Source organism: Humulus lupulus, chromosome X (assembly GCF_963169125.1).
Source record: "Humulus lupulus chromosome X, drHumLupu1.1, whole genome shotgun sequence".
Classification (NCBI taxonomy): domain Eukaryota; kingdom Viridiplantae; phylum Streptophyta; class Magnoliopsida; order Rosales; family Cannabaceae; genus Humulus; species Humulus lupulus.
Window position 1 is genome coordinate 28,127,117 of NC_084802.1, and position 23,717 is coordinate 28,150,833.

General features: G+C 38.7%; 1 protein-coding gene across 1 annotated transcript; it reads right to left on the minus strand.

Annotated features, from left to right (window-relative positions):
* Nucleotides 1-1,805: 1,805 nt before the first annotated feature.
* On the minus strand, nt 1,806-3,491 carry LOC133803351 (uncharacterized). The gene has a single exon (XM_062241358.1). It carries the CDS (start codon nt 3,142-3,144, stop codon nt 2,089-2,091), a length of 1,056 nt encoding a protein of 351 aa, XP_062097342.1. The 5' UTR covers nt 3,145-3,491; the 3' UTR covers nt 1,806-2,088.
* Nucleotides 3,492-23,717: the final 20,226 nt, after the last annotated feature.

Genomic DNA, 23,717 nt, shown 5'->3' on the forward strand with positions numbered 1-23,717 from the left:
TATAGATTAGATAGATCCAACAACGGAGAACAGTATTAAAGAGAAAGAAAGAATAGAAGAAGAAGGAGAGGACAACGTGACCGTACTGAATCAGAATCCAATTCTGTAGTCTAGGGAAGCTCACCCTTAAATTGCATTTGCAGGGGAGGGGGGTACCCTTTTTCTTCCTCAGACCACTTGACATGACCCCATTCTTTCTTCCATTCTTATTGTTATTAAACAAAAGAAAGATCTGCTCCTCAGAGTTGGGCCCCACTCCACTCCTTCCTCTCCTTTTTTTTCCTGCCCTCCAACTCCAACTCCAACTCCAACTCCACTCATTTAAGTCTTCTATCTAATCCTCTCTTCCTTCATTACCACCATTAATTAATATATATATATAAATCATGAAAATAAATATGTATAAATTATGTCGGATTTGAGGATTGGTCTCCTCTCCTTTATTAATAATAAAAAAAATTAATTGTAATATAATTTCTAAGATAAGTTTTTAGAAAGAGTAATCGTGACACACAATCAAATTATAAATATTTTTACACATTATAATATGTATTTAATTTTAGCCATACTGAGAATTACATTACTTTTAATTGTATAATAAATATTTAATACATATTATTCTATGTAAAAAAATGTGTGTAATTCAAATGCATTATAACTTTTACTCTTTTCGACAATAAAAATAATTATTTATTATATTGGATTATAAAATAATTTTGAATATCATATATTATTCAAAATTATATTAGTTGTGTCTATTTATTTTTCTCGACTAGAAGGTTTCTTTTCTTTTTCTTTTTGGCTATAATGTAGAATACAATTGTATTAAGATATAATATTGTGGTACATTTTAATTACTATTATTTTTTTAAATTAAAGAAATTTTATTATGATCTATCAATCCACCATATCAATTCAAGTGGATGGATATAAGTTTAGAACTTTTCTTTTTGTCGCAAAGAATAATTATCTATATATTTGATTTTTTTTCTAAAGAAATTTTAAAATTAGAATTTCATTTTACAATATAAATATTTACTGCTTAGATTATGCTTGGGACAGTTATCTCATATCTGACTACTTTAAGAATGATATCATATCGATCGTTTCAAAATGCTAAATAGTATACTGAGTTGACTCTTGTATTTTACTTATTTAACTTAAATTACATACCAAATCATTCAAATTTTTTTTCTTTTTCAAATCCAACACAAAAGGCAAACTTGGTAAAAATTCTATTCCCAAAATGGTTAAATTTACTGAGAAAGTGATATATACTTGACTCAACTCAACTACACTTTAATTTGGATTTCAAAATAAAGAACGTATTGTATACTTTTCTTTTTCTTTTTTTTTTTTCAGAAAAATTAATTGAAAGTCTTTTGTACAAGAGAAGCTCATGTGGTTCAAATTTAAAAAAAGAAAAAAAAAAGATTATTGTAAATGCCACCGCCCAAAATAATCGAGGCACTCACTCCTCCTAAAAGACCCACCATCGTTACCAAACTTTTTTTTGTCAACCCAACCAACGGTCTTGATGACACAATCAAAACGCAAGTGCACGTGGATCAATCTCCACCGTTCACGATCAAATTTACAGAACAGAGTCAATTGAACAAGTTTTTCAGTCTCACAATACGTTGTTCTGAGATTGAAGACTCGGACCGGTCCGGTCTTTAAAATCCGATCCAACGACTCAGTCTTGAACTAGTCTAATATATTTAATGCTTGTAATTAAAATAAAAGGACAATTAAAGACAAATACATAAAATAAAACAGTTGCAAACACGAGGACAATATAGTAATTTCAAAAATAGCTCACTGTATTTAATTTATCAGATTCGAAATCTTTACACTACAAATTAAAAAATATATAAATATATTAAATCCTGTTTTTTTTCGCTGTAATGTAATGAAAATATACAAAGACATTTTTTTTTTCATTTTTTTTAATCAAGGAAAGAAATTATGGACCATTGAAAAGATGGTGGTAAAAATGGGAAAAAGAAAGGGGCAAAACCGTACTTTCAGTAGAAACACAACGGGGTCACCACGGTGGTCACTGTCAAGAGTCAGCGGTCGACGGAATCAACGGTTGGGATTAGCTCGACCGAAATCAACGAGCTTTCTCGACCTATTCTTACAAAACGACGCCGCAGTTGAGAGATGAGGTTTCCCGGCTACCCTACCCTCGCCGGATTTCCCAATATCCGGTGGCAAACTTTTCTGGTTCCAGTGCCGGTTTGGGCTAGCTCTGACCAAGGGGCTTAGACAGAAAGCTAAACCCGAAACATTTCGACCCGGACCGGATTTCGTCCGCCTTGCTGATAGCGGCGCCACCACTGGAGTTCTTTTCCATCTCGGCGAAGATTCCGATGAGTGTCCGCTGCCGGAGGGAGATTGATTGCCTTCATCAGCGTAATCGTAGTCGAAATCAGGAACATCAGCCGGTGACATTCCCCGATCCGCACGTCCTCGCGGACGGCGAGAACCGAGGGACTCGTCGGGGAAGAACTGCGCCGGCGACGGCTTGTTGCTACTCCTGCGGCTGGAGAAGAAAGTCGAAAACCATGACGGAGAAGCCGTCGTCGACGAAGATGAGACTGGGTACGAATCCCGATACGGAGCTCTAGGATCCGATTCGAATTTCTCGGATCTGGACCGGAAGAGGTTAGTAAATAGAGAGAACTTGCTCCGTTTCTTCTTGTACGGTATCGAATCGAGCGAAGGGTTATTAGAGCTGAAGGTCGGTCCAACCTGAGGAGTACTGTAGAATCGGAGGTGGCGGTGGCGATGGTGGCGGTGATGGTGGTGATCTTCTAGCGGACCGTTGAGATGATTCCACGTGTCAGCTGCGTCGGATTTACGTCGAGATACGTAAGGAGACACGGAGCGAGGAAAAGCTAGTGGCGGAGCCGTAGTAGGCGGCAGAGGAAGAGTGTTGGAGTCGGATTTTCGGGGGTCTTGATCGGGTCCGGTGGCGCCGCGAGAGAGAGCTCGGGATAACTGGGCCTGTTGTTGGGCCTGAGCATGGGCTTGAGCTTGGGCCTGAGCGGCGATTAGCGCGAACAATCGTTCCCGGAGACAGGTGGAGCAGACCCCGACGCTACTGCTGAGGTCGGAGATATGTTTCTTACACCTCATTTACTCAACTCCGCCTAAATTTTAGAACTTGGCAGGTGTATTTCAGTAATTTTATATTAATGAGTCCAGGTCGAATTATGTGGCGGCGAAGACGACGGTGGTGGTGGCGGCGCCGGTGGTCGAGCAATTAGATAGAGGCATTCTCCGGCCGTGACTCCTCCTGGTGTGAGTTTACTCTCTTTTGTTTTTGCCTTGTTTGTCAACAAAGAGATCTAACTGTCTCTCCGACGAGTTGCAAAACCAAAGGAAGAAGCTTTGTCTTGTTATGAGTTTTTTTTTAGAGAGAGTGGGTGAGAGTTTTTATGTGGGAGGGAGTGTGAGTTTGAGCATGCGTGAGTTGGGTTGGGACTAATGTGTCTAATAGGCGCATTTTATATCTAATGTCCTTATTAAATTAAGAGAGAGAGAAAAAAAAATATAGGAGAGAGAGTCAAAGAATATAAGAAATGGGTATATTTTTTGTGTGTAACTTGTTTGGGTCATTTTACTTGGCTTGAGGAAAATGATTCATGACAATTTCTAGTTTACCAAATCTCATTTTACAAGCAATTAAAACTTTATTTTAATTATATTTTGTTAATGTTAGTTTTTTCTTCTTTATGCTGGGGTTTTTTTTTCTTCTTTTTCATTATTTGGGTTTTTCAAACTGAAATTTTGAGAAAAAGATTATGTTTTGAGTGTTGACTTTAAAGAGGTGAGGTGGGTTTTAATCATTAGGTTGATAAATAAGTTTTACAATAATGTATAATTTTATCCTCACCACTAATCTTGCAATTATCCATATATTTATATTATGTCAATGTTGTTAATAGAGAAATTCTGGTACTAATCTAAAAGTTCAAAGCTGCTATATTATAATGTATACTATAAATTGACAATTCGACATTGTATTTAAAATCATCTTTATTTTGTATATGTTACTATTTCTTTTGTGTTTTTTTTTTTTGGTCCATTAAGTAGCTCTTTAAAAAAAATATCAGTTTCCAATTAAAGACTAATATTGTTTTAGATATTATTAATTTGATAACAAAAATCAGACACATGTACGGTGTAAACGTATTAAAAGTAGACAAAATCTGTATTTAATTTTTTTTGTCAAGTAGTCAGCAATTGTATTTTTACATAATAAAACTTAATGATGGTATTGACTTTTGTAATTTGAGTTGGATTATAAAACTAATGACATGATTAGCTGACAGAAAAGTTTTCATTAAAGATGAAATCTAAATCTCCCCCCACCCAAACCTTTCTTTACATAATTAATTACCTATTTAGTTTCTCATCTTCAATAATGAAAATCATGTCTTTGGTTGGTTCAGAAATATTCTACAAGTATAATTTATATCAGTTACGCGTCATAGAATAATTATTTTTCTTAGATATTTTAAATGAATATGTAAAATGATCGAACAGTGAAAATCTTAAGTACAAGTAGACATGTTTCACAAATCACGCGTATAGATGTACATATCTCATCAAGAAAAGAGTCCGAAAAAAAAAAGTGTAAAATTCCAAAATATTTCTTAAGATTATGAGATATTTATGCGAAGATGCCAAGACACTACTTACCGTTAGTCCAGTATTATTTAATACAAGGTTGGAGATAGTGACAGAGCCAAGTTATTTTTCTTTCTTGGGAGCAAATGATGCTATTAAAATTTTAGGAGCTAATACTCTCATTTTTTTTTTTTTTAAATTTACACTATATTTATATATTTTTCAACTTAAATAGTTATAAATATATAAAGAAAGAAAAATCTACGTGGAATAATAATTTAAGCATAACACCACTTTAGCAGTGGAGAGTGGAGACCCTTAAAAATAGAATATTAAGTTTAGAAAATAGGAAATGAGTTTTTGAGGGTGTGATTGGTAAGAGATTTAGATTTGAATTTATGTTTTCAAAAATTCAAAATGAGTGGACTCACTAAAATATATGATTGGTATGGTGTTTTTGAAAACTGTATCCTAATCAAAATTTTAATATTGTGTTATAATTTAGAAAACGAGAAAAACTTGTTTTCTCAGTTTTGTAAAATTATTTTTCGAAATCCCACATATTTTAGTTTCTGTTATATTTTTAAATTTAATACCAATCACAGATTTAATTTTTTAAAACTTAAAAATAGTTTACTGACATTAAACCAATCATTTTTTTCAAAAACATGTTTTTAGTCACTAAATTCAGATTTTCATTTCAGAATCCACTTTTAAAAAATACAGTTTTCCAATCGCGAACCAATCACACCCTGAAAGTCTTTAACTTTTAGGATATAGGATTTATGCATTTTTAGACCATTTATTTTATCTTATTCTTTGTTTGAACTTTGTGTTTTGATAAATTACTTTTTGGACTCTGCATTTTCTAAAATAGTTCAAATAGACCCCTAAACCCGATTTTGATCAATTTTTTTTTAACTAAAATCTCAAATAATTCATCAAACTAACAACTTAAAATAAAAATGTAGTCATTCTGCCTAATAACTGTGTTGTTATATTCAATTTTTTGTTAATTAAAATCAGGTTTAAGTGTCTATTTGAACTATTTTACAAAACACAGGGTCAAAAAAAATAATTTGTCAAAATACAGAGTCTAAACAAGTAATGAGGCAAAACGCAAGGTCTAAAAATGCATACACCCTTATAGATATAAAAAAAATATTAGTGAATGACATATAAATATTATTCAATTATTTATACAAGAGTGCTATTTTTTTTCTATTGTACTTTCATTTATACTTTCTTTATTAATGGATAAGACATATAAATATTATTTATTTATTTTATATTTTAAAAATTATTAATGAAATATACATTTTATTTATTAATTGAAGAGAGTAAAAAAGAATATAATATAAGAATTGACATGAGGCACCATATGATTCCAACACATCATATCATGAAGCATACCTTATATATTTTATTTAATATCAATCTTACATATTTTGTTTAAAATTTTAATATGTAGAATCCCATATTAAATTATACCAATATTTATTTACTGTGTCATGTAATGTTAGAGACATGAAGATGCCATATCCCAACCCTAGAAATATAAAGCACATTTAGTACATCTCAAATTTAAATATGTTTCCTTTCGAAAGAAAAAGAAAAAGAAAACATATTTTCTTGGTAGATAAATTTTGAAAAAAAGAAAGAAAAAAACGTTGGTCATTACTTGCCTAAGTGATGAAAAATAAGGTGTTGGGCTTGGGTTGGGCTCAGTGGACTTTCTAAGGGACATGGTGATGGAGTCCACCCATTGACCCAAATAGGTGTTTGGTTAGTCGGCAATGACAATGTAGTGTTTTTGAAAGAAAGGACTCCAAATCACAACTTGTGTAATAAATGCTAACAACCTCTCCAACTCCCTCCTTTCTCATTTAATTTCCAAATGCCTTACCCAATACGATCTACAAAAAAGCTTGAATATGTATCCATTGTCATCTTTTTTCTCACCCAATTTTTGTTTTTAAATTTATAACGAAAGTTACAGACAGCTAAAAAAATTGAATAGAGAATCCCAACGTTCATATTTAGAATCCTATTAGAATGTAGACCATAAGTATTTTTCATGATGACCTCCTTTTTAAAGAGAGATTCTATCAAAATCTCAAAAATCATATGTTACCTTGTATTTGTTTTTATCTTTATAGATATCTATTTGGCACAAAAACTCCATATACTTTTGACCAGTGTTCTATTAGTATGAATGATATCAATTTTCTTTTAAATGTGCCAAATTTTTTGAAGTTTTTAGTGAGGCCCAAAGAATAGATTATTGAACAATTTAGCCGAAGGGATGGAGTGTGGACATAAGTAATTATTTGATATCATAAAACAATGAATAATGATATGTAGACAAAAGTGTGTTTTACACGTAGTGAGACTCTCATCTTAAATAAATATAATTACTTGAAAAAACTTTACCGCATGTAAAAATTTAGTGCATGACATATCATTACTCTAAAACAATTATTCAATTGTTGGTTTGTAAATTGGTCAAAATACATACAGGTTCCCAATTGTGATTATCAATTTTTGATCTTGGAGTGAAATTGTTATTTAGAAATTTAAATCGATTAATGTGCTAATAAAAAAAATTAAGGCAGAATTACATGTGGGATGAAATTCTACCTTTTATAAGATTTATATATATATATATATATAATGTATTTTATTTGTATTTTATATTTGATATGTCGTTTTCTAGTTTTCCATGGCTCCGTATGAAAACTATGCAAAAACATGGTGCAATGTTTGGATTAAGGCAGTGGACTTTAGAAGTATCGTCCATTATTGAAATTAATCATTTTTTTAATCTTACAGATAGAAGTGTATTAATTAATCTATAAATAATTAAATATATAAAGATACTAGTGATGGAAGCTCATGCAAGGCATGAGCTGCTGTCATAATAAAAACAATATTTATATAGACAAAAAATTATGTAAATACATAAATAATAATAAGATAAAATTTAATTTATATTAGAACAACTATTACACAATTTTTCTCTATACAAATATTTATTTGCAACTAAAAATAAATACAATAACAAAGTTACATGAAATAAAGAAAAAAGAACATATTTAAAAAGTAACAAAACTAAGATAGTTATAATATACAAATAATTGAAATTTCAAAACAAATAATGAGAAGTCAAGTCCAACAATTGTAAATAATATCAAAATTCTTGAAAAAAAAAACTTAGATGATTGATCTCATTTATGTTATTTTTTATAACTATTTTATTTCAATTACAAATAAATTCATCTTTCTATAATTTTTACTGATAATAAGAAGACTTACATATAGGTGTTTGCCACTAGGGGTGTTCGTGGTGTGGGTAGTGCGGTTTTTCTCTAATTTTTTGGACCGCACCGCATTTACGGTTTGAACAATTTTCCAAACCGCAACCTGCACCACATAGACCTCAAACCGCATAAACCGCACCGCAAAAATGCGGTGTGGTGTGGTGTGGTGTGGGCGGTTTATGCTTATCACCAAATAATTTAACAATTAAATATTATAATTAAGAAAGATTCATAATAAATCTAATAACTATAGAGTGTTTAACAAAATAATTAAATGTACAACAAGCTAATAAACTTTAAGCAAAACAATAAATATAACTAGCTAATAACAAAGAAAAAAGGTAATATAAAAGTAAATATTATTTTAATTAAGGAGGAGTATATTTAGATTGAAGTAGAATATGTGTTAGCATCCTATGAAACTGTTACACCCAGATTTCGAGACCTGAGGGTGTGACCTCAAAAGCTGGACTCGTCAGGTGTAAGCTCGTGATGTCTAAAGTGCATGTTCGTGATCCAGGTGTCAAACCCTCGAAGCAAGGCTGCAACCTCGAAGATATGTAACCTCGGAATGATGTCTAAGCTCGAAAGACGTAGCGTCGGAGTATATCTGTTGTCGGGTGTCTTCGGATCAAGTAGCCTGAGCTCGGCAAAGGTATAAGCTCAGAATATAATGGCCTTGGTGGTATTCACCCGCTCCGAGCTGGCCTTGGGGTAAAGTGACTAGCTCATAATTTACCTAAAGACCTGGTCTGGCATGATACTGATTACCGATCTTGAACAACGTAATGGATCATCTAACGAGACGCGGTCCATGCGTTTAAAAGATATTTATTGTTGTATTTCCCCTACAGTAAAGGGATATTAACTAGTCTGTTATATGCCCCCTAGTCTTCATGGGACGTTTCCTTGTATATGGGAGTTACAAACTTTAAAGTAATTAAATTTATTAATTTACAGAATAACTTCCCGAAACGTGTGGGATTGGATTTTGAGATCTCATCTATAAATAGAGATGTCATGTACCTTTGTAAATGACCGAATTTTTGTAATCTGGAGAATTCATCCCTAAAGGATTTCCAGAAAATTTCAAAGTCCTAATAAAATTGACTCGTGGACTAGGCAGAGTTAACTGCTGAATCACGTAAAAAAATCTCATTGTTCTACTGTATTATTCTTCTTTGCCATAGTTTTTACTGTTTACGTTCTCTACATTTTAAGTTGACGAAAAACGGCGTCAACAGTTTGGTGCTTTCATTGAGAGCTGAACTCAAGCGGTACAATCCCTGAACAGCTATGGCCACAAATGATCAGAATATTCTTGAAGAAAACTATCCACGACGCCCTGGGAAGCAGCCAATGGTAAATCCAGAAACTGAAGAGAGAAGTGAGTCATCCGATTCTCGGGGACCTCCAGCACCTCCGGCCCCAAGGGATGATGATGACATGTACTATAATCCTGAACGGTACGTCCCCATTGTGGAACTTGAAAACCGACAGTTGAGAAAACAGTTAGCTGAGGCCAATAAGCGGAACAAGGAATTGGCTAGGTTAGCCGCGGAGGCCCAGGCGGCTCAGCCCCCACCTCCACGTGAGAACCAAGCCCCACCTCCACGGGACGTGCATGTTCCTCCCCGCAGGCCTCGTGGGCGACCTCAGAAAAACGCTGCCACAAAGAGACCGGAGCAACCTTTGCCACAGGCAGAGCAACCTGCTCCCTCGAGACCCCGGAGAAGTACTCGGGCTAGGGCTCCGGTTAACTCAACTGCAGAGGTACCAGCGGAAACTGGGAATAACCGAGCCCCTGCAGAGGCTCGGACTCAGATTCCTGGTAACACGCAGAATGTTACCGAACCAGCACGGGCGAATTCAGGATTGTCCAGACCCCGAAATGGGTGGCAGCCACCGTCACCCATACGATTCCCTCCGTCGCCTATAATATACCCTTCACCGCTTTGCAGGAATGCTCAACCAGCTCGAGATGATGAGGAAAGACGTGCAGGAAGGAAACAAGGAAATAGAGAAGCCTTCAGGGAGCGGAGAGGTGCCCAGCCTACGAGAAGTCAAATGTCTCGGTCTCGCATTGCAGAGACGAGACAACATGAAAGAGATCCATCTAGGAATAATCATGCCATAAGCCTCGCCAGTGACGACTAAGGAGACACTAGATCAGTCAGCATGTATGATCAAGGTCGAAGAAATACTGGAAATCATAGGAACCGCTCCGACCTACGGCAACACTTGAATCAAAATCGGGGTACTGGTAATCCATCGAACCTGGACCTGAGAGATCGCCTAAATGGGCGCAAAGATCCCCTGCGAAGGCGCGAGCCTGGAATTGTGATCAATGATAGCCAATTTAAGGCAAAACCCCCTGCGGACCCGGTTCAGGAAAGAATTGATCAACTGGAAAGGGCCTTTAGGCTCTTGCAAAATGAGCGAGGTCGGAGTCGGGATGAGGATTCTGATGAGGAGCTCGAACCATTCGCTCCCCATATTTCCAACACTCCGTTCCCTCAAGGGCTTCGGATTCCTCATGTCTCACCTTTTGAAGGGAAGTCTCACCCATACGGTCATCTGAGTACATTTAACACCATAATGAGAGCTAGTAATGTGGGTTACGAGCTCAGATGCATGTTATTTCCAGCATCACTTACAGGACTAGCAAAAAGTTTGTTCGAGAAATATAAAAGACATTCAATCACTTCTTGGGATCACCTATCAAAGGATTTTAAGAAACAGTTTAGAGCCATGATCGGGGTAAGACCTGAGGCATCAACTCTGACCAACATTCGGCAACAACCAGGCGAAACATTGAAAAGCTACCTTACGAGGTTTAATCTGGAGGTTGCCCGAGCTCAAAATGTGGATGACAGCGGTCATCTAATGGTTGTCCAAGTTGGGGTAATGCCGGGAATTCCTCTCTGGGATGATATGTAGAGAAAACCTGTGAGGTCCTTAACCGAGTTTAATAGGCGAGCTCAGAGGTTTGTCAATGTAGAGGAGGCGAGGTCAACACTGAATATGACTTCTCAGCCCGTAACTACAACGATAAATGTAAACTCTGCCTCAACCTCGGCGGACCCACCAGCTTCAAAACCTCCTGCGGATAACCCTTCCAAAAGGAAGAAGAACGAAGGAAGTAACCTCGAGGCAGAAGGGGGAAAGAAGAAGAAGGGGGAAAGGTATTTCTCCGTGTACATAGTGTACACCGAGCTCAACGAGTCTCGAGAGAATATATACCCGGCTAATGAAAACCAGGTCCCTTTCAGGCATCCAGACCCCATGAGAAATCAAAAGTCCAAGAGGGACTCCAGCAAGTACTATCGATTTCACAGAGACACTGGGCACACTACTGATGAATGCAGGCAGTTGAAGGACGAGATCGAAGGACTGATCTCGAGAGGATATTTCAAACAGTATGTAAAAAACCAGAGTAACAATCAGGCTTTTACTAGCCAGAGGGCAGCTGCGCCACAACCTGCTCAAAACAATAATTCCCGAGCAAGAGAAGAAGATAAGCCCCCTCCAATTGATAAAGAAGACGTGATAACCATCTCGGGCAGGCCTCATCTTGCAGGGACGAGAAGGAATGCCCAAAAGAGGTATGTGAACGAGCTAAAAATTGGGGATGGGTCCCTCTATGAACCCGAACCTAGAGCTCCAAAATGCCAAAAGATTGAATCTCAGCCGATAACCTTTACCGAGGACGACGCGCCCCATGTTCAGTTTCCCCACAATGACCCACTGGTCATCACTCTCCAGCTCGCGAATAAGAGAGTTCACCGAGTTCTCATAGACAATGGGAGCTCAGTGAACATTCTCTATAAGGCCACCTTAGAAAAGATGGGACTCGCGCTTCGAGACCTAAAAGTCTGTGCAACGATCTTGTACGGTTTTTCAGGAGAGGGGATTGCCTGTATGGGGTCCATTGAACTCCCGGTAACCTTGGGAGACTACCCAGTCTCAGCAACTAAGATGATGGAGTTTGTAGTAGTGGACCTGCCATCGGCCTAAAACGTGCTACTCGGGAGACCCGCCTTAGTAGGGCTGGGGGCAGTCTCGTCTGTAAGGCATTTGGCCATCAAGTTCCCGACTTCTAGTGGCATCGGGACGCGGAAGGGAATGTTATAGCATTTCCGTAAGAGGAAAGAAGCAGGCGAGCGTACAAGCACTCGTCGTTATTCAGACTAAGGACGGGACGGTTTTGGAGATAGATGAAGAGATCGATCCAAGAGTGGAGGAAAAAGTTGATCTCGAACTATTGGAAGAGCTCGAAGAAATCAAGCTCGAAGAATCAGATCCCTCGAAAATGGTAAAGGTCAGGAAAAATCTCCATGAAGGAACCAAATAGAAATTAATTTGCTTTTTGAAGGAAAACCAAGATGTCTTCGTATGGTCACATTCAGACATGGTAGGAATAAGTCCAAATATAGTGAGCCACGCGCTGAATATCAATAAAAGCTTTCTGCCGAAGCAACAAAAGCGAAGACAACTGGACAACGATAGGAAAAAGGCCCTAAAAGAGGAAGTCGACAGGTTAAAGGCAAACTGATTCATTAGGGATGCTTTTTACCCCGATTGGGTAGCCAATCCGGTACTGGTCCTGAAGCCTAATGGGACATGGCAAACCTGCATTGACTACTCGGACCTCAACAAGGCCTGTCCTAAGGACTGCTTTCCTTTACCACGAATTGATCAGCTCGTGGATGCCACGGCAGGGCATGGACTAATGTCATTCATGGATGCCTATTCTAGATATAACCAGATTTCCATGCATGCCCCCGACCAGGAACATACGAGCTTCATAACAGATAAAGGGTTACATTGTTATAACGTCATGCCATTCGGGCTAAAAAATTCTGGGGCCACATACCAGCGGCTCGTGAACATGATGTTCTCCGAGAAAATAGGGAAAAACATGGAGGTTTATGTTGATGATATGTTAATCAAATCTCGACTTAACAACAACCATGTTGATGACCTCGAAGAATGCTTTGCCGTGCTCCGGAAATATAGCATGAAGCTTAACCCTCAGAAATGCTCCTTTGGAGTATCTTTAGGAAAATTCCTAGGTTTCATTGTAAATTCTCGAGGAATAGAAGCTAATCCAGACAAGATCCAGGCCCTGATCGATATGTCCTCACCTCGAAAACACAAGGATGTCCAGAGTTTGACCGGCAGGATGGCGGCACTAAGTATGTTTATCTCGAAATCTTCAGACCGTTGTCTTCCGTTTTTCAACTTGTTGAGGGGAGGCAAGAAATTTGAATGGACAGAGGAGTGTGAGTTGGCTTTTCAGGAACTCAAGAAACACCTTGCAGAACCCCTATACTGTCAAAACCTATTACGGGAGAAGTTCTGTACTTATATCTTGCCACGACCGAGCACGCCATAACTGCAGTACTCGTACGAGAGGAAGAAAAGGTGCAAAGGCCCGTATATTGCGTCAGTAAAAGGTTACTGGGGGCAGAATCGAGATATCCCTTGATGGAAAAGCTAGCTCTCAACTTAGTACACTCATCTCGCAAACTTCGACCTTACTTTCAAGCGCACCCCATCCATGTGCTAACTGATAATCCACTAAGACAAGTCTTGTCTAAGGCAGAAGCTTTAGGTCGACTTCTTAAATGGGTAGTTGAACTCGGGCAATTCAAGATCATCTATCATCCAAGGACGACCATTAGAGCGCAAGCCTTGGCAGACTTCATAGTGGAATGTACTGGTATGACCAACGATGAAGTTATAACCCCGACCCACGAGCTGTGGAAACTTTACGTTGATGGGTCATCTAATGAAAATGGATCGGGGGCAGGAGTAATTTTGATCACTCCTGCTGGAAGCAGATTTCATTCTGCCTTGAGATTTGACTTCAACGCATCAAATAACGAGGTCGAGTACGAGGCTTTACTGGCGGGACTTCGTATAGCCAAGAGCTCAATGCTAAAGCAATACATTGCTACAACGACTCCCAGCTAGTGGTTAACCAAATTTTGGGAGAGTACCAGGCTCGTGGTACAAGAATGGCAGCTTACTTAGAAAAGGCAAAATCAACATTGGAACACTTCGAGTTCTATGCGATAGAACAGGTCCCTCGAGAACAAAACTCGAATGCGGACGCCTTAGCCCGGCTCGCTACCTCTACTGAGAATGATGAGCTAAATGTCATACAAATTGAACATCTCTCGGCACCTAGTATTAACGAGCTAGAGCAGGAAGACGTGTGTATGATCAATTCTGAGCCTACCTGGATGACTCCGATAATTGAATATCTCGAGATCGGTGTCCTTCCGAAAGATTGGAACCAGGCTCGAAAGTTGATGTATCAAATCCCTTGTTATACCATTATGGATGGAAGGCTGTATAGAAGAGGATATTCCATGCCATTACTTCGGTGTGTAACTCCACCCGAAGCCAAGAAAATCATTGAAGAAATTCACGAAGGGTTCTGTGGAGACCATACTGGGGGGCATAGCCTGTCCAAGAAAATCATATGCCAAGGTTATTTCTGGCCTACCATCAAGTCAGATTCTTTTGATTACGTAAAAAAGTGTGATAAATGCCAACGATTCGCCACAATTCCTCAAGCTCCACTGTCCGAGCTAACTATGATGACCTCCCCATGGCCATTTGCGATATGGGGAATCGACCTCATAGGCTCTCTTCCGACGGGCAAGGGCGGAGTAAAATACGCGGTAGTCGCTGTAGATTACTTCACAAAATGGACAGAAGCTGAACCGTTAGCGACTATATCCTCCAAAAAATTCCTTGACTTTGTGGTGAAGAACATCATATGTTGATCTGGGATGCCGAGAAAGATTGTATCCGATAACGGAACCCAGTTCGACGGTGATTTGTTTACCAACTTTTGTGAAAAAAATGGAATAATAAAGAGTTTTTCATCAGTGGCCCATCCCCAGGCGAATGGCCAAGTCGAAGCTGTGAACAAGACTCTAAAAAGCTCGCTGAAGAAAAAGTTGGAAGAAGCAAAAGGAAGATGGCCTGAAGAATTGCCCCGAGTCCTATGGGGATATAGGACTACAGCCCATACATCGACAGGACATACCCCGTTCTCTCTGGCGTACGGTTGCGAGGCTATGTTGCTAGTTGAGGTCGAAATTCCCACAATTCGAGCCCTCGCTTACGATCAAGCCTCAAACCACTCTCAGCTCAAAGAAACTCTTGACCTGATCAAAGAAAGAAGGAACGAAGCTCAACTAAAAAATGTTGCATACCAACAACGAGCTACCCGGTACTTCAACAAAAGAGTTCGGGATCGAAAATTCGGTGTGGGAGATTTAGTGCTAAGGCGTGTATTCTTGGCAACGCGGGATCCAGCAGCTGGCGTGCTCGGGCCAAATTGGGAAGGACTCTACCAGATAGAGTCATTCATCCGATCCGGTGTTTACAAGTTGGCGAGATTGGATGGAAATCTAGTACCGCGAGCATGGAATGGTGAACACCTACGACCGTACTATCAATAGTATAGGAAGGATGTTGCCTGTAACCATGCTTGTTTATCTGTATTGTTTTTCTATTTTTGGATTCTGTCAAATAAAGGTTGATTTAGTTTAATATGCTATATTTTTTGCAATCTCTCTTAATTTAATAACCTATGGTCACACTCATAGGATATTAAGGGGGCATTAGTGGTATATATACCATCAGCTTGAAAAATAAAATAACATATACGAAATACATACAAGTGTTTGGATATAACCAAATGCGCGAGCTAAGATAGTTTGGATGTAACCAAGCTATCAAACCAAAAATAAAAAATATCAAAAGTGCATAAGTATTTGGAAATAACCAAATGCGCGAGATGAGATAAGTTTGGATATAACCAAGCTAGCAAAAAGATAAAATGTTTGGATGTAACCAAATATGCAAACTAGATTAAAATGTAAGTGTATGGATTACAAACCTAACACGACCTTAATAGGTTTGGAACAAACCATCTAAAACTAATTGGAAGTAAGTTGGAGCATAACCTACTTCGTGTTAAGCCCAGATCGAGGCTGGAGTATCTTGCAAAACAATACTTTCGACCTCATAACTTCGGAGAACTAACCGAGGACAAGAAAAAGTAACTAAAAAGTAAGATATAACTAAACCGTTTGCGTTACACACCATACAAGTACTTTCGGGTGCATGGTTAAAGTAATACCCGACCTTGATAAATAATGAGATCGGAAGTGGATAATTCGAGCAAACTGTGCATGAATGTATTGAACCTCGAGCTTAAATCCAAACTATGTTTGTGTGATTAAACAAGCATATATGACTCTTTAATATAAAATGTGCAAAATATTTCAAACCGAGAAATGTAAAGCATATATATTAAAAGGAAGCCAAAAAGAAAGAAAAATTGTGCCAGCCCTATGGGCATAAATTATAAGAAAAATAATTACAAAAAATAAAGGGACGCAGCTCCGAGGTAAGATTTATGAAGGAGCAATCTCCTTAGCCTTCTCAGCATCAACAACACTAGACTCACCAGGACGAATAGCATGACTACCCTTCTGAGCCTCCCGAGCAGCCTCCTCCACTTTAAGCCGAGCATGCCATTTGGCCACGAATCCTTCCTCGAAAAAGCCTAGGAAGCTGGTGTTGAGGTCGGCATTGCTGGCCCAGATCCTATACATGGCTAGATCAACCGCCTTGTCCTTCTTCTCTTTAAACTCGGTAAGGAGACGAGCCTTTTCATTCTCCATTATCTCGAAAGTGGCGACCTTCTCCTCCTCAAGCTTGACATTGGCCTTCTCCAGCTCTGCAAGCCGAGCATTCACCTTTTCAAGCTCGGCTGTCTTAGCCTCCACCTCTGACTTAGCAGCCTTGAGCTCATCAGCCATCTTAAGCTGAAGATTCTTCGACTCTTGGGCAAGAGACATGCTCGAATGCACCTCATTGGTCAGCTTATAATTCAGCTGAGCTGAGACAATAAGAGCCTGACACACAAAGAGATTGAATTAGAACTTATGCTAAGACACATAAACAATTAAAAGTAAGTTGTGAAAAGTTACCGCGGCAGTAAGCTCAATACTCTTATCATAAAGAGTATTGCAGTCCCGAGCTTTATTCAAAAAACTCCCAATGCGCAGCGTTGAAACCACCAAGGCTCTGACCCACCCGAGACAGGATATCTGAGCCGAGTATAGCTCCGTGGACCCCAACAGCATTGTCAATCACGAACTCATCAACATGAGTACGGATCGACAGCATGTGTGACTTGGAAGTCGAAGGCTTCTTTGGGGGTGGGCCGAGTGCTGGGTGGACTGTGACCGAGGGAGGCATGGAAGAAGTGGCTGAGATGGATGCTTCAACCTGGGCGGTTGGGTCCTCGGCTGTGCTCGCAGTAGTCGGAGCTGGTGGAGGAGTCTTCTTAGTGCGCCTGAGGACTTTGGAGGGTCGGTTCGACCTCTGCGAGCCTCTCGGGCGCTTACTCTTTTGGGCCCCCTCGCCACTAGCGAGCACGGGATCAAGATCAGAATCCATGGCACCTGCACAATTGCAATGAAGATTTAGCATGGTGCTAGTAGACAAAGAATAAAAGAACAAGTAAAGAAAAACCTAACTGGAACTCTCCCCCGAGCTCGTGCTCGGCGACCAAGAAATCCCTCTATCTTCAGAGGAGGCTGGGGGAGTACCTTCCCTATAGGTGGAAGTCAATCTCGAAAGGTCCCTATAGTCATTAGTTCTGTACTGAACGGCTACTCCATCCCACACCTCGTTCAGGCTATACATGGTGTTGTATTTCCCGAGCCAGCTATTAAACCTATGTACCCTATCATCTACCCAAGACCATACATAGAAATGGTCCCTATCATCCTTACATAATACTAACCTATCAGGTCTATGTTTTAGCAGTGAGGGAGACCACATATTCGATCTAAGGATGACTGTACCTTGCTCATCGGAGCCCGAGCTCGAGGCCTCATCGTTGGCCTCATTCCCCGATTGTGGACTCCTATGGCGAGCTAGAGATGGGGGCCTCACGTCTCTTCTCGGGGGGAGGTTGCCAGTTGGCAGAGGAACGAGCTCCCATCGGGCGTATTTCTTATTGGACCAGTCCGATGTAGACTGATCCTCCCCGAAGATCCCACATGCCCGGAGCTTGTCTTCATGCAGGAGATAGGAGAGGGATCTCCTGCCGTAAGGAAGTTGGAGCAGAGTCTCTCTATGCTCCTTCATCTCATCAGTGGGAGCAGGGCGATAATAGTTGGCTGGAAAATCAAATGCATTTCAACTAAGTACGGGCCTAAAACCAAAGTTCGAGCATAGAAAAGAAGGAGGTTGAGATACTTACGAATCTTTCTGAACGAGTAGTATCAAGACGGAGCTAGGCCATCTGTCCAGAAGAAGGCCTTCTTGAAGTCAGGAGGATGATTGGGAAGATACTCAAACATTTTCTTCTCCTTGGGATAGCTCGAGAGATAGTAGAAGCCATCTCCTCCCCGAGCTCGGGAGGGATTGCTTTTCAAACAAAAGAGATATAAAATCTCTTCAGGTGAAGGCCCTCCCCACTTCAGCTCGTGGTAAAGCGACCTTAGGGCAGACAGAACCCTATAAGAATTGGTGTTGAGTTGGAAGGGAGCCAGCCCAACATAGTCCAAGAAGCCTTTAAAGAAGGACTTCAAAGGAAGGATAGCTCCCGCCTTCATGTGCTCCTGGCTCCAAGCTGCATACCTCAGCTTGCTGACAGGGTTTCCATGCCCTGGAGCACAGCAACTCCGCTCGTGGGCAGTTGGGGCTCGGCACCTAAGCGAGCCTGACAGCCCTAAGCCGTGCAGGGCCAGAATATCAGATATCTGTCCCAGCGACGTGACCGAACTCCAGTAGTGTTCGGCCTCGAAGAATTCCCTCCTCGGCTGCGAGGTGGAGGGTTCCCCCATCAGTGAGAATCGAAGATCTCCCGGCTTGTACGCGACTGTCACTTTCAGCCTGGGATCAAGGGGCATCGGTCTAGGCTCAGAGTCAAAGTCTAGATAAAGAGCCTTTCGGAGGATTTTTCTCTTCTTCTCTATGACCCCAACGATTTGACGTCGGTAATGAGCTCGGGTTTCTTCTTGTTCACGGGTTAGCTCGTGTTCGTGAATCAGACACTGGTTCCGGGTAAACAACGACTTCGGGCTCGGAGTTTTTGGAGAATACAGGATGGCAAACAATGACCCCCACCGTCTTTCCAGATTCTGTGACATCTAGCAAGAAAGAAAAAATGGTGAGGGCCATGCACGCAAGGAATCAAGAATAACGATCTAGATGGTTTAAGATCGAAAATGCTTTGGATACGAAATGAGCTCGATCATGGGGACCCGATTAGTGTCATGGCCTGTACTTCACGAAAAAGGGAGGAAAGTGGATTTAATCTTTGAAAATCCCGAAATATCAGGGGAAAAAGGTGGAGGTTATTCAAAAATGGTATTTTTGGGAATCGTGCATTCTTTAAAACCCAGATTTTGTACCCAATATCTTGGTATACAAGATACGTCCTCCAAAAATTGGGAAACCTAGAAAAAAGATCATATATGGGTCCTCCTACACATTAACTAGGTTTAGAACCAGTGAGTGTATAAACCTAAATCTAATACCAATTAATCGAAGCATCCTAGTGCGTTAAACTAAAGAATGAACAGCCACAGTCCCAGAAACTAAAAAGCAACAGAGGCAGAAACGCACGTAAAAAAGAAAAAAAATATATATAAAGCCAAGAACAGATACTTACACACTGAAGATGGTGGTTGCAGAGAAATAGATGATTGAAGAAGAGGCTACAAGTGTATTCTCACGATCTCGAACAAGCTGAGAGCACTTTGTTTCTTTGGTTGAGAGAACATATAAAAACAAAGCAAATTCTTTCTGGGCTTGCCTCTGGTTTTCTTTCCTTTTTCCCTCTGATAAACGTAAAAATGAAAGGAGGAAGACAACTGGAGTCTTATTTATAGGTCTGAGGGAGTGCAAAGGGTCGGATTAATCTGGGCCATTGGCCAAATTCCGTATCGAATTCGACGGCCACGGATAAGTGACATGATAGTATCGTAAAGGTGGCAGGCGAACGATCGTGGGCAAGTTTTCAAGGTACTAAAGTACATTGAGTGAGCAATACCCAGCTGACGCGTGTCCATACTCGAGTATGTGTGACGGTACGGTTCCCGAAGAAAGTAATTCAAAAGTTTCCTTCTCATAGGATTCAAACTAATACTTTTGAGGGGGCAAAATGTTACACCCAGATTTCGAGACCTAAGGGTGTGACCTCGAAAGCTGGAATCTCCAGGTGTAAGCTCGTGATGTCTAAAGTGCATGTTCGTGATCCAGGTGGCAAACCCTCGAAGCAAGGCGGCAACCTCGAAGATATGTAACCTCGGAATGATGTCTAAGCTCGAAAGACGTAGCGTCGGAGTATATCCGTTGTCGAGTGTCCTCGGATCAAGTAGCCCGATCTCGGCAAGGGTATAAGCTCAGAATATAATGGCCTCGGTGGTATTTACCCGCTCTGAGCTGGCCTTGGGGTAAAGTGACTAGCTCATAATTTACCTAAAGACCTGGTCTGGCATGATACTGATTACCGATCTCGAACAACTTAATGGGTCATCTGATGAGACGCGGTCCATGAGTTTAAAAGATATTTATTGTTGTAACTCCCCTACATTAAAGGGATATTAACTAGTCTGTTATATGCCCCTGGTCTTCAGGGGACGTTTCCTTGTATATGGGAGTTACAAACTTTAAAGTAATTAAATTTATTAATTTACAGAATAACTTCTCGAAACGTGTAGGATTGGATTCTGAAATATCCTCTATAAATAGAGATGGCATGTACCTTTGTAAAGGACCGAATTTTTGTAATCTGGAGAGAATTTCTGGAGAATTCATCCCTGAAGGATTTCCAGAAAATTCCAAAGTCCTAATAAAATTGACTCGTGAACTAGGCAGAGTTAACTGCTGAACCACGTAAAAAACTCTCATTGTTCTATTGTATTATTCTTCTTTGCCATAGTTTTTACTGTTTACGTGCTCTACATTTTAAGTTGACGAAAAACGGCGTCAACAGAAACATTATATATATTTTTTCTAGATAACGTGTATATTATATTATTTTATATAAATATTTATGCATTAACTTTAAATGTAGTAAAATTGAAAAAATAATATAAAAAAGTTAATATATATAATGATGCGGTGCGGTGTGGTTTAAACCGCATTTATAAAATTTAAAACCGCAAACCGCACCGCACCGCGCGGTTTGGGAAAAATACAAATCGCAATCGCACTACGAAGGGTTCTAAACCGCAAATTACAGTGCGGTGTAGGCAGTTTGTGCGGTGTGGACGGTTTTATGAACACCCCTATTTGTCACAAATATTCAAGCAAAATTTAAACTATTTTTAAAATGATTGTGGGGGAGAATAGGTGCATTGAAATCACTATATAAATCAATATTTCTTGTGTATTAAATATAAATGTGAAAATTGTCTTTTCTTTTTTTCTTTGGTTATAATAAGAAGAATAAATGTGAAAATATGAAATACTTTTGAAGTGAAAAAAATATCATATATACTACTAAATCACATTATGTATTTTTAATGATTCAAACATGTTGTTTTTCATGCACATAAAAAAATTAGGCACGCGTGTAACAACTTATTTTTAAACTAGTTTTTAGCACTGAAAATTATTTGGAATTTTCTAAAAATTTGCAAGATACTCTAAATAACTATAATATATACAGTCATAAAAAAAATCGCGCAAAAAATTGTTTACAGGTCGAGAACACAAAAGAGTCCCATCAGTAAAACTCTTTTTGAAGCTCATACCATAGAAATTTCCTATTATTATTATTATTAATAAAAAATATATAAATGGGATATAATTGGAAATATAATAAAATATAAAATATTAGACGATTTTTTCAATTAGAAAGGTATATAGGCTTCGTATATAGAGAATATAGCTAGTGAAAACTGACAAAGGTATGTGCTGTCATTTTTCCATGTTTAAAAATCTAGTTTATAATAATAAATATTTTTAAAATATACAATTATTATCTAAAACTAACAAATTTAATTTCACATAAATTTCAATATTAAAGCAAAATTAGAATTTTTAAAAGTAATTATGGTGAGGTTGAGCGATCAACTGAATTAAACATATATGAAATGATAAATAATAGACATATGTAATAATAATTGTCTTATTTGTTCATAATATCATAGTAAAAGACAAATTATGAAAACAATTATTTCAAAGTTAAAAAAAATAAAATAAAAAATACCACACATACCAAAGTGATCAAATTGCATAATTTTTTATTTTATTTTTAAGTTATAAGGTTTATATGAATTAAATAAAATTAAACATATATTGCTTAGCTAATGAATTTTAGTATCTAAGTCCATAATATTACTCGTTTACGTTTTATTTTGTAAATTATAATTTAGTTAATATTTTTGTAGCTTGAAAAATAATTGTCTGCTATTGTTTATTAGTTAAAAGTTTAACGATACATTATAATATATATTTTGGTAATTTTTTACTTATGTTGAATTATATCTTATACGTTGTGTATTTAAATTAAATAATTAAAATGCTTACGAGTTAAATCTTAATAAAACATTGAAATTTTTTATTGAACTTAAAACTATAATATTATTTATTTTAATAATTAAATAAGTTTAGTGATGAGATTGTAGCTTATATGAAAAAGAAAAATATAAAATATATATTAAATAATTAACAAGTTAAATCTTAATAAAACATTGAAATTTTTTATTGAACTTAAAACTATAATGTTACACCCCAATTTCAAAGATGAATAAATGAGCCTCGAAATGTAGGCTCGAAAAGCGTAAGTTCGAAAATAACAAACATTGGCTGAACAGTTGTATAAATAGGCATGATTCCTGATCTGTTGTTGTTGGCGATTAAGCACAAGTTGAAAGGCTCGAGCTTAAGTTTCAAGCTCAAAAGAAAGAATCTTCTCCGAGGCATGTGGGTATTATTTGAGCCTTAGTTGCAGGCTCGAAGGCATTCGTCTCCGAAGAATCAGTTCGATAGAACCGCTAGGTGAGGAGGAAGCTGACTGGAATAACGAGCTCGAAGTCTTGGTCGATCTCAAAAGAGTGTTAACCTTGCATTCGAGATCAGCAACGCGTTTTGCACACGACAGCTGTTAGGAAATTCCTATTCCTTAAAGATTTATTGTTATCAGATATTAAATCTCAATTATCATGGGATATTATGTAATTAATGTATTTATTTACATTTATTTCAAATTTGAATAATTGATTGTACCTTCCCTTAATCAGTGGAAGATATTCTCATAACCAGGTCTATAAATAGCCTGGTATTTTTCATTTTGTTATCTCCGTTTCCTGCCGTGGGCCCGGGACTGTGATCCAGGCCCACTTGCCGACCAATTGAGGTTGGGCCCAGTCCAGGCCCGTTTGGCAAGGGAGTAAGGAATATCGACAGCCCAATTCTAGGCGAGGCCTGGTAGGCGTCTGGGGAGTATTGTCCGGGACGGTCATCCGGGAGACAGTATGACTGGTTGGGGGTAATAGTCATAATCGATACGGACGATCCCGAAGCCTGGTAAGCGATCCGGGCTCCTGGTGGATGATCTGGGCTTATGGTAAACGGAGAGGGACATAGGTAAACAAACCCGGGTCGGGTCTCCAAGGTTGGCAGGATAAAGCATCAGTGACCCTGACTTTGCCCCGTGAAGCGTGGGAGTTGTCCCCACGTTTCACCTGCGGAAAA